General features: G+C 44.4%; 1 protein-coding gene across 1 annotated transcript; it reads left to right on the top strand.

Annotated features, from left to right (window-relative positions):
- Positions 1-1422: 1422 nt before the first annotated feature.
- On the top strand, positions 1423-11509 carry eogt (EGF domain-specific O-linked N-acetylglucosamine (GlcNAc) transferase; the record flags this gene model as incomplete). The annotated part of the gene is made up of 15 exons (XM_080545477.1): positions 1423-1623; positions 2417-2517; positions 3376-3484; positions 3850-3944; positions 4350-4454; positions 4597-4703; positions 5202-5305; positions 6113-6205; positions 6345-6416; positions 7108-7194; positions 8495-8563; positions 8880-8941; positions 9323-9442; positions 10245-10347; positions 11207-11509. The coding sequence occupies 15 exons, from the start codon at positions 1423-1425 to the stop codon at positions 11351-11353; spliced, it is 1575 nt and encodes a 524-aa protein (XP_080401603.1). The 3' UTR covers positions 11354-11509.
- Positions 11510-12262: the final 753 nt, after the last annotated feature.

Genomic DNA, 12262 nt, shown 5'->3' with positions numbered 1-12262 from the left:
GCCGACGGGAGGTTTCCGGTGTTATGGCGACCTGGTCCGTCAACATAGAGTTTACACAAGAAGGTAAGAAGCTGCATCAGGATTAAATTGGGCTTTAGCCTTCCGATCACATAGCTGTCGTGGCTCTGATCCACATGGGCTTTAGGGAGGTCAATGGTCACACATAACGGACGCATGCCTCCTTTCCACTTGGATCGCTCTTTGACTTTCTCATGTCTAACAGCTAAAGAAGCGATGCCACCAAGACTGTTACAAGCTTAGATGTCTAGGGAGGCAGGGGTATTTATATTGATTGTACGACACGTACATTAAGAGAGAGCTGTCATTTAAAGATGCTCTTTTATTGTAAGTGCTTGATGCGATTGTTGCTTTCTGAAGCGGTTATGGTCATCGTTATTCCTATAAGCCTACAGATCAAATCTTACATGCACAAATTCAACAACTGCACAATTATGATTAAATGTAACTTTGAAAAACGCGTCCGGTTTTATGATTGACACATAGTAGCAGCGTGTGCATTGGCCTTTACATTTACATTTACATTTTTGGCATTTAGCAGACGCCTTATTCCAAAGCGACTTACAATCAATACAATACGTGTACCGTACCTCCAACGATTCTAGCACTGGAAGCGAGCGAAGCATTTATAATCTACAGACGCGACACTCCTTATAAATGCCTTATTATAAATCTAGACAGTTAAAGGTGGGACAACTTTAGGGAACAGACACGGAGTCTGTCATAAGTACCCTGTGTTAAACAGACGTTTGCATTGTATATCACAGTCCTGAACAACAGGTAATAACAGGGGTGCTGGGAAGATTGGCTTGTGGAATTTCCCACTCACTCACCAAATATTTGGCTTAAGTACAGAGTATGGTGTTGGTGTGGATACAAAGTCAAAGCTCTCTGTGAGGCATAGCCTATATGCCTACAATATAGTACTAATAAAGTAGTAGTACATATTTAGTACTAAGTTTAATTAGATGAGACATTGGGGGGGTTGGGTGACTAGAATGTTAGAATGCATAATATGTATAATGATGCATTCTAACATTCTAGTCTGCCCTTTCCTGGATAGCTGTGTGCATTCTTCTCACAAGTCACATGTCACGCAGCTCTCTGTCCCCATACTTGTTTTTGATGTCAATTTCCCCTATCCCAGCCCCGATTGCCCAGACAATGGTAGGAAAAGGGTCACTAATATTTCCTGCAACAGGACCTCTCCTGTTCCTACACAGAGTTGAGATCCGCCTCACGGCTGCTTCCCACACTTACTAGCCCATACCCACATAACTTGTAAACTGCGGCATCCTATCCATCCCTTACCCTAGATTACAGCCTCTGTCTCTCTCTTCTGCAGAGTCTGGTGTGATGCTGTGAGCCAGTCCGACTCTCTCATGTGTGAGTGTGGCTCTGACTATGCTGCTGCTGGTAGCGCTGGTAGGCATGGTCTGTACTTACACTGTGGTCACTGCCGAGGAGGCTGAGGACACCAGCCACAAACCACCTCTGGAATACAGCAGCCTCTCCTCACTGCCAGCAGAGCATATCCCCTACTTCCTACGGAACAACCAGAGAGTGGCCAAGCTCTGCCTGGAAGACCCGCGCTGCCCTTTTAAAGTAAGATAATTATGCACTTTGAATGGTTTCCTCGGGTGGGTGAGATGTTGTGTTGTTATTACTGCATCATTATGGGTTAGGGTTATTGTTTTTCTCTCTTCCACAGTTCTGCCTGTTCATGTTCAATTCCAGATAGCTTTATTGTCTGTCACACAGTGACAGGAATTCTCCTTCGACAGGCAGAAGTGCAGCTCAAGAATACGTTTCCACATTAAAAACACACATAGGTCACAGACATGAATACATACAATACAAACAGACAGACATAGCAGTGTTTATCAAATGTAGTGCCTATTTAAAAAGTCCAGTCATTTAAAAATAATTATAAAAAACAAGTTAAGTGTTAAGGTTTAGAAAGTTCACAGGGCAGTAAGCTTATTTTGACTTTGAGCTCAGTAGAAATGTTGGCAAAGTAAGTCTGTTTAAGCAGCACAAGGCAACCTCTTGGTGACTGGGAGTGTCAAAAGCTTAGAGTTTAATATTTAACATTCTTGGCATTTAGCAGACGCCTTTATCCAAAGCGACTTACAACAAACACATTTGACTAAGTAAGTGAATCATCTATCATCTATCCATCATAGCAAGAATGAGTAATCTATGCTTGGGCCAGGGGCCATTGGCAGTCATAATGCTAGAAGAAAAGCTTAAGAATCTCCTCTGCTTACAGCTTTTGCTTTGTGTCAAGATGGGGGTGTATTGTACGTTTAGTTGGGCCTCTCCAGTGGGTTGTCCAAGTGTGTGTTAGCACGTCTGTAAGTGTCCCACCCCTCCTCTTCTGATGTTTTAACTACAGGATGCGCTGCTACATGTGTCGGCCTGTTGGGGCTATGAGAAGAACTGTACCCCAGGCGACCGCTTCAGCTATCCTGTCTGCACCAAGCTGGACTCAGGATGGTACGATACCTGTCATTGCTTTCACTTTAGTGGAATTCTGTTTTTTTTTACCCTGTTCTTTGTGACACGAAGTTCAATTTGTATGTTCATGAATAATAATAATTTGTATGTTCCTGCGTAATTAATGGGACAGTGAAGTTGGACAGCAACAGCGCGCTCTAGGGTTTTGGAGAAGAATGATAGGTTGGAGATGGGGCGGAAGTAGGTGGTTGTTTTGGAGGCGATGATGATGTTAGTGATGAGGGAGGAGTCAACGGGGGAGGAGGTAGTGAGAGAACTAGGGGGGGTGTAGTCAGGGGTTCAAGTCTGAACATTAAATCAGCTGCAGGCTTGTTACCCCTTTCACCAGACCGTGTCACAAATCAGTTGGCCTGATAGTGCTCTCTCTCTCTCTCTCTCTCTCTCTCTCTCTCTCTCTCTCTCTCTCTCTCTCTCTCTCTCTCTCTCTCCCTCTCTCTCTCTCTCTCTTTCTCTCTCTCTCTCTCTCTCCCTCTCTCTCTCTCTCTCTCTCTCTGTCTCTATCTCTCTCTCTCTCACTCTTTCTCTCCCTCTCTCTCACTCTTTCACTCTCTCTCTCTCCCTCTCTCTCTCTCTCGCTCTCTCTCTCTCTCTCTCCCTCTCTCTCTCTCTCTCTCTCTCTGTCTCTCTCTCTCTCTCTCTCCCTCTCTCTCTCTGTCTCTCTCTCTCTGTCCCTCTCTCCCTCTCTCTCTCTCTCTCTCTCCCTCTCTCTCTCTCTCCCTCTCTCTCTCTCTCTCTCCTCTCTCTCTCTCTCTCTCTCTCTCTCTCTCTCTCTCTCTCTCTCTCTCTCTCTCTCTCTCTCTCTGTCTCTCTCTCTCCCTCTCTCTCCCTCTCTCTCAGGGCCAGCTCAGTGGAGGCGGCCCAGGATGTGTTCTGGAAACAAGCAGACTTCGGCTACGTCAGGGAACGCCTCAGTGAGATGAAGACCCTGTGCAAGGCCTCCAGTCCTGTAAGCCTTCCTCTCCTTCCCCCCTTCCTCCTCCTCAGTTCCCATCAGTTCCCCTCAGATGCCCAGTAGTGAACAGAATAACATTTACATTGACCTCATCGTCACATAAGTCATAGCAATGGAAAAGTGATCTAAACTCGGATCAGGGACCAGTCATAATGCTAGAAGAAGAAACAGAAACAGACTCTTTGGAAATATCTGTTCGATCACAATAAAGTTATAATCATTCAGACTCATTCAAGAATTTCCCTGAATTGATGGGTGTGGTCCACACATAACACAAACACCATGTTTCGTTAACGTTAATGTTGACTGGTTATCTGAATTCTAGCGATTACTAAATGCTACAACTGTTGTATCCTCAGATGGACTCATCGCTGAAATGTAGCAGCTACACCAGGTTCTGTAGGGCGACTAACCTGTACCTGGACCTGCGGAACTCTCGTAGGGGTCAGGAAAGGTTAGTACACCTAATTAAGCAATATGGTGATATTGCTTTTATACCACAGTTCTACAGCGCAATTTATTAGTTAACAGTAATAAGTGACAACAGATTATGATTTGTTTGTTTATTTAATCATTTATTTTGGCTCCGTCACCCAAAAATTGTTCCGCAACTGGACTGTTGCCTAGTAACCTGAACACAAACATCTGCAGGCTAGCTACTTTGTATTAACGGTCATTTCAGAGTGATACATATAGTTAAAAGTCCCAGTGCTGTTATACTGTATATCAGCACTCATGGAATGCCTCTTGTCCAATCAAATTACTTGGTCGGAACTAACTGTTGTATAATAAGGGATGAAGCCTTGGGGCAGGGGGGTGTTCCCCAAGGTTTTGGCTCTCACCCTTGTTTTGTTTCCAGGTATATGGAGGACTTCCTCCAGAAAGGGGAGATCGGGGGACACTGCAGTCTGAATAAGAGAGCGCTGGCAGCTGAGGGGCAACATAAGAGCCCTCTACAGTCCTGGTGAGACACACCAAGACCGTCGTCACTCTCTGCCTCTACTTGATTTAGATCTAACCCACCCTGCACCACACGACAGTGCTGCATTGTTCCTCTTAAGGTTTCTTTGAAACACTTAAATAGATTTTGTGTGTTCCTGCTGAAGGTATGCTGAGCTGCAGACGTACACGGAGCTCGACTTCCGGCCCACGGAGGCGGGGCATTGTGACATCATCGTCGAGAAGCCCACCGTGTTCATGAAACTCGATGCAGGTGGGAGGGGTCTGTCACTACAGTAATGATAACGAACTCATTTGACCTCTGTGACGTTAGAATTATAAGGTTCTATCTCCATTTTTGGTCAAAATTGAGTTTTTTACATAATCTGATCCATTAGGTGTTTATTAATGCCTGTGTGGTGTTTTTTAAAATGTAGAATTTTTTTGAGTTAGTAATTAATAAAATACAAAGGTTCCATCTCACAAAACATAATGGAATGTAAAAACTTTGATGCTCAATATCTCTGAACCGCCCTAAACGGAGATAGAACCTTATCATTCTAAGCTCACGCTCTGTGTGTAGCCCAACAGTGTGTCTTTTTCCACACTCTTTCATGTTTCATGGACCATATTCATGAACAAGCGTCCAGTATTGTATTTTCAAGTTGTGTGTACATGCTACATGGCTGAACTATGTATACATAGTGAGTGACTGACACAAGCTACTGATGCTGTATGAGAACAGAACAACTTGACTGTGGCTTCTTGGCAGGGGTGAATATGTACCATCACTTCTGTGACTTTGTCAACCTGTACATCTCCCAGCACATCAACAACTCCTTCAGCCGAGACGTCAACATTGTCATGTGGGACACGGTCAGTACCCCTGCGGACCGACGTCCCTTTCACAGATCTGATAGGAGGGGGATGGGTGTGAGCGATATAATAACGGCAGAGTTGAGCTACGGCATTATTTTGTTTTTCATTTCTCCAGTACAGTTCAGGTCTGTGAATAAAGAATACCCTGTTAGATGGCATCCCTGTGAAAGTAGCCTTGCGGTAGCTTTCCTGTCTATAGGGCTGCTTTCAGGGCGTAGTGATTTGTTAGCCATATGAAAAAGGAAGCGAAACGGTGGTTGTTTATCAGTTTATGAGTATGTATCTCCGAGATGTATTTCTCATTTTACAACTTACTCTCATATACGGTTTTGCGTGCAGAGGGGGAGAATCAAGGGGAAGCACCGGGTGAAAAACAGAATGATTTATGGGGAACCTTATCCTGTCCATTGTTCCCCCTCTACTGCTTTTGGAGGAGAAGGAAAGAGTAAAGAAAGGGAGGGAGAAAGGGAGGGAGAGAAAAAAACTGTCAGAGAGAAGGAGAGGAAGGGCCTTTCATCTGTCAGACAACACAACAGAGCAGGCCCAGCATAACAGGTGGCTGTCCTGAGAATACCGCGATAAGAAGAAACACAAACCTTGTCTACAAAAACAGACTTTTATAACAGACTCGTATCATCATAACAGATGTTACATGAAATATGACACGGCCGTCGTTGGAAGAAGTTCAGTTAATTAGTGAATGCTTTCTTTTCACATCATTTTGCTGTTAGTGTTACACAAATCAGATCAGTATATTAATGTCTATATCTCATCATTCTCACTTATGATATTTGTACTTTTCAGAGTTTTTATGCGTATGGGGATCTGTTCAGTGAAACATGGAGGGCTTTCTCTGAACATGACATCATTCATCTTAAAACCTTTGACTCTAAAAGGGTAGGTGTTCAAGAAATCAATCTGGCGTGTGTGTGTGTGTGTGTGTGTGTGTGTGTGTGTGTGTGTGCATGCTTGTGCATTTGCTTAAAAACAGCATATGTTTGTATAATAACCGCAGGCATCTGTTACTTGTTTTCAGGTGTGTTTCAAAGACGCCTATTTCTCCCTCCTCCCAAGGATGAGATACGGGCTGTTCTACAACACTCCACTGGTAGGTGTCCTATCTCTCTCTATGTCATTGCAATACAGTGATAGGATGGGTGTGTGTATATAGATATATAGATATGGAAAGGGGGATGTCTTTGAAGTGCTTAAGGATGCTCCAGCCGTAGTGAGTTCAGTTTTTTTTTTATTGATTTGATCACATTTGCTCTATATGTTTTCTTGATGTATTCCTTCCTGTCTGCTTCGATATCCTGTTTGGTCGTAACACAACAACAATTTAGGGTCAAATATGTTGATGTTATGCATTCAGATGCAAGGCCCGGCGCTGATGTTATTTAAATGATAATTTCAAGGAGATTCGTGTAAAGATATCATGTAAATGTGTAGGTCTTGGAGGCCAGCCTTGAGGTGTAAAATATTGATAGGTTAGCCTCATATCTGAGGTTCTGATTGCTCTGCCCGCTGCTTATGTTTATATTCATGCGGTTATATGACTGCTGAGCTTCGGCATATGAGAGGGAATCACTGGCCTGTGATATGCATGGATAATGTGTTTCTTAGAGTTTGTATTATATGGAATATGTTTGGAATGGGCAGATATCTTCTAGCAAATGACCAATTTCGCACAGTGTGTTTGTGTCTGTGTGTGTGTGTGTGGTGTGTGTGTGTGTGTGTGTGTGTGAATGTGTGTCATCCAGATGAAACTAACAGATGTATTATTTGTTGTGTTAATCCAGATATCTGACTGCCACAGTGAGGGGATGTTCAGGGCGTTCTCCCAGCACGTCCTACACAGACTCAACGTTCCACAGGAGGGGCCCAAGGTAGGGAACACTGACCACACTGAAGACAGACACACACACAGACATACACACACACACACATGAACACACACCACCCTGTCGTCCCTCATCTTCTCTCCCTACTCCATACACGCCTTACCTTTTGAGGTCTATAATTCACAAACACATAGCCTTTACCCTCATCTTTATGACCGAAGGCTAAAAGCACTTCACTGTATCTTTACGACCGCTGAAGTCGGAGGCGGCGACTCCCGGACGCACGCAGCTCCTCGTTCAGTATTCACGGCCTGATGCCGACAATATGCTAAATATGCTTTCCAGCGAGATGGTGGTGCTAGCGATAGCGCCGGGACCGCTGAATGAAAAGGTTTGCCCCGGCCCTGACCTCCTCTCTGCCTCCTTCTTTCATCCACTAGATTAATGGCTAGAGAGAGAGACACTGTAGCCTCTCTCCTCTATTGTGCTCCCCTCATCACCCTATCAGCTCTCTGTATGCACAGCCAGAGCCCCTTTCAGAGCCGTCGCATAGAATAATATGACTGCTTTCAGAGGAGCTAATCATTTCAGTTAAACTGTTAGCCTGAAGAGCTCCGTTCTAAATACAGACGGTTTTCAAGTCTAAGTTTCAGACTACATAGTCTTTTCCGACGTAGTCTTTTCACAGCCAACGGCACAAAACCATACCGTTATTCTGGAAAGAGAGACGGGTAGGAAGTATAATAGCACCTTTAACCACTAGATGGAGATGCAGTATAAGATATGCTGGCTCTTCTCTCAACCCCAAGACCCTGGAGCTCCATGAGCTCACAAAAGAGAGAGTGAAAGGCTGAAAAATTATGTGAAATCATCCCTTTTCTTCTGTGTTTGTTTATATTGGTTTGTCGTAATAATATATGTTGGTAATTGACTCCTGCCTTTGCTTATTCATCTTATGGATGACGTTAGGGTTTTTCAAGATCGCTCTTACTGTATGGTATTAGGTATACAAGTCGTGAGCTTAGAATGATAAGGTTCTATCTCCGTTTAGGGCAGTTCAGAGATATTGAGCGTCAACGTTTTTACATTCCATTATGTTCTGTGAGATGGAACCTTTGTATTTTATGAATTACTCACTAAAAAATGTCAACATTTACAAAATAACACCACACAGGCATTAATAAACACCTAATGGATCAGATTATGTAAAAAGTGGAGATAGAACCGTATAATTCTAACGTCACGAAGTCACGAAGTCACACAGTCAATATGGAGACTGTCTCCCCACCACGTATTGATGTAATTCGTCCTAGACACTGATCAGTGTTTGTATTCCCGGTTTCAGGAGGGGCGGATACGCCTCACCTTCCTGGCACGGAGCACAGACTACCGAAGGATATTGAACCTTCATGAGGTGAGTCCAGCACGTCCCGCTCTCTCCCCCTCCCACCCCCACCCCCCTCATTCTTTATTTTCCCTCTCTCCCTCCCCTCCCATCCCCTCCACTCCCCTTCCCCTCCCTCCCCATCCTCCTGCCCTCCCTCCCTCCCTCTCTCCCCTCCTTCTCCCTCTGTCTCCATTGATTTACTGCCACGCACTCTTAAATGGCCATTTAAAATCTTATTTGCTATAAACTACTGGAGTAAAATGCCTCTGATTTATACAGCCAGTGTCCATATTTGTTTGCGCTCTCATTGATCAAAGAATGCATCTCACTGTGCTCCCTGCAGCTCGTTAACGCCCTGAAGACCGTTCCTTTATTGGAGGTCGAAGTGGTCGACTACAAATACAAGTGAGTGAAACAGTGTTTGTGTTATTTGGACACGGCCAGTTCGACCAACAGCAGGTCACTGTTTATAAATGATGTGGCGCTGCTGGAAGACAGCAGCCCGAGGAGAAACTAAGAGTAAAGGAGTTGCTTAACTAAACACATGGCAAGGATGTGAGAGAGGGATGAGGATGAGGATGAGGATGGAAAGGGTTAGTATGAGAATTACTCAAGTCAACCCCGTGTTTCGTTTTTTGTCTAACTACTGTAGCACGGTAACTGGATGGAAATGGAATGGATTTGTTCAGGTAGAAGAAGATATGTGGAGCATCAAGTATCGTGTGGCGGAGCGGCGTGTGTGACCTCTCTCTCTTTGTCCGTCTGTCTGTGTGTGTGTGTGTGTAGGGACTTCCCGTTCCTGGAGCAGCTCAAGGTTACCTATAATTCGGACATCTTCATCGGGATGCACGGGGCGGGGCTAACTCACCTGCTCTTCCTCCCTGACTGGGCCGTGGTCTTCGAGCTGTGAGTGAGACTTCTCGTGATGTTAGAATTATAAGGTTCTATCTACATTTTTTGTCAAAATTTAGTTTTTTACATAATCTGATCCATTAGGTGTTTATTAAAGCCTGTTGACATTTTTGAGTTAGTAATTCATAAAATACAAAGGTTCCATCTAACAAAACATAATGGAATGTAAAAACGTTGACGCTCAATATCTCTGAACTGCCCTAAACGGAGATAGAACCTTATCATTCTAAACTCACATTCTGTCCGTGTGTGTCCAATGTATGGCTCTTGTGGGGGCCATCTGTCCTATGTTTGTGTCCGTCTGTGTGTGTCCGTCTTTCGGTCTGTCTATCTTAATTACCTATCAGTGTGTGTGTGTGTGTGTGTGTGTGTGTGTGTGTCTCTGTGTCTGTCTGTCACTAATCTGTTCTCTCAGTCTGTCCCAATTACCTACCTTGTTGTCCCTCTATCTGTCTCTCCTTGTCCCCCCCTCCCATCCCTCTATAGATGGTGTATAATGGGGGAGACCAGTGCAAGGGCCCTCCTGTGTGTTGTGAACGTGTCTGTGTATGATTGTGATGGGAGTCTGGCTCCATGCTGTGCCTCTGTTAGCCCTTAGCTGTGTGGTGTGACGGTGAAATACGGCCTAATTAACCAGACGTTCATCATCGTGTCGGCCAGGGCTGGGAGGAGGAGCACAGAGAGAGAGGGAGAGTTTGTGAGAGAGAGAGAGAGAGAGAGAGAGAGAGAGAGAGAGAGAGAGAGAGGGAGAGAGAGAGAGACAAGAGGATAAAGTGTCTGCATCTGTTCTCCGCAGATATAACTGTCAAGACGAGAGCTGCTATCGCGATCTGGCTCGGCTGCGGGGGATCCGATACGTGACTTGGCAGAAAAGGGACAAAGTGCTCCCGCAGGACAAGGTAGGGAAACTCCACCGCCGCTGCTGTAGCCACCTCCTCCCCCGCCTCCTCCCCCGCCTCCTCCCTCGCCTACCTCACTGCCCCAGGTCCCCAGAGAGACCTTACTAATGCTCATCTATAGCTAATGCATTTATCACCACATTCATCTGACTCTAGTAGGAGTACACACACACACACACACACACACACACAGGTGGTAGAAGTACACACACACACACACACACACACACACACACACACACACAGGTGGTAGAAGTACACACACACACACACACACACACACACACATACACACACTTCTGACTCTAGTAGAAGTACACACACACACACACACAGGTAGTAGAAGTACACACACATACACACACACACACACACACACACACACACCTGCGGAGTTCATAAAAACACACTCATCTGGAAGCGTTCGGTCCACACTGCATCGCAGGGAGTTCAGGGACGCTCCCACTCTGTCCTCCTTCAAACGCTCTATAACACCACCTTTTAAAAATAGCTTTTCATGTTGGATTCATCGAGCTTCTATTTTAGTTGATGTTTATTTTATTTTTCTCTTTGTTTTCTGATGTGTGACAGTGTCTTTGGGTTTCTAGAAAAACACTTGAGAAATAAATGTGTTATTATTATGTTTGTTAAAATATTATTATGATCGTTATTATTATTATATTCATATCAGATATAGAGTGAAATGAGATGTCTGAAACAACCTGAAAACACTCTCTGTTCCCTCCCTCCCTCCCTAACTATCTCCTTCCCCCCTTCCTTCCTTCTCTCTCTCTCTCTTTCTCTCTGTCTCTCTCTCTGTCTCTCTCTCTGTCTCTCTCCGTTTCTCTCTGACACACAGGGTCACCACCCCACCCTCGGGGAGCACCCTAAGTTCACCAACTACTCCTTTGACACAGAGGAGTTTATGAGGCTCGTCCTGGAGGCGGTGGACTACGTCCTGCAGCACCGCAAGTGGCAGCGACGCCCCGGCCGTGACGAGCTGTAGGCCTGAGGGAGAGCCTAACGACTGGCTTAGGAGGAGTAACACACAGGACCTAAACACAGCCTAAATATCACTTTTACCTCAGAAAGTGTTTTTTTAACAATGACATTTGAATGAATAAATGTTATGTTATGTTATCAGGGGTAACTAATGACTCCTGTTCATGTTTGCTGACAATCAGTTGGTGCTCTTGTAGAGAGGGATGGCGGTTTTTAGATGCAGTTATTTGACATGTTATGATGCTCATGTCACACTATGTTGACGTCAGACTGAACAAAAATAGTAGGCAACAACACCTACTGTTATACCCAGACGTGTGTGTGTGTGTGTGTGTGTGTGTGTGTGTTTGTGTGTGTGTGTGCGTGTGTTTGTGCTTGTGTGTGTGTGTGTCTGTGTGTGCGTGTGTGTGTGTGTGTGTGTGTGTGTGTGTGTGTGTGTGTGTGTGTGTGTGTGTGTCTGTGTGTGCGTGTGTGTGTGTGTGTGTGTGTGTGTGTGTGTGTGTGTGTGTGTGTGTGTGTGCGAAGACACTCAAAGCAGGTGGGTCACACTACATTTGTATTTTCACCTCACTTGTGATATAAATATATGTAGTCTTCTTTTTCATGTGTGAATGACAGATGTAGTAATAAAGAAATATGTTTTTTCTGCCTCTTGCTGTGAGGGAACATTAAAGGGCTTTGTAAAATTACATTTTCTGAAACCACCTACTGTTTACCCACTTTTCCTTGTTAAAGAATGTTTAATATACACAAACGTTCCAACACGTCACATGTATAGCCACAGTTATAACAGTGATATATCAACATTGATTTTTTAAAAAGTGAGACTTTAATTTCAATTTGGTGTTGTTGTCATGTAAGGATGTAACTAAAGTGTATCCTTTGGAATTATATTTTATAGTTTGTTTGAATA

Source organism: Nansenia antarctica (assembly GCF_963989245.1).
Source record: "Nansenia antarctica genome assembly, chromosome: 15".
Lineage (NCBI taxonomy): Eukaryota > Metazoa > Chordata > Actinopteri > Argentiniformes > Microstomatidae > Nansenia > Nansenia antarctica.
Note: the sequence above shows the minus strand (reverse complement) of the source record. Positions and strands in the feature narration are given on the sequence as shown.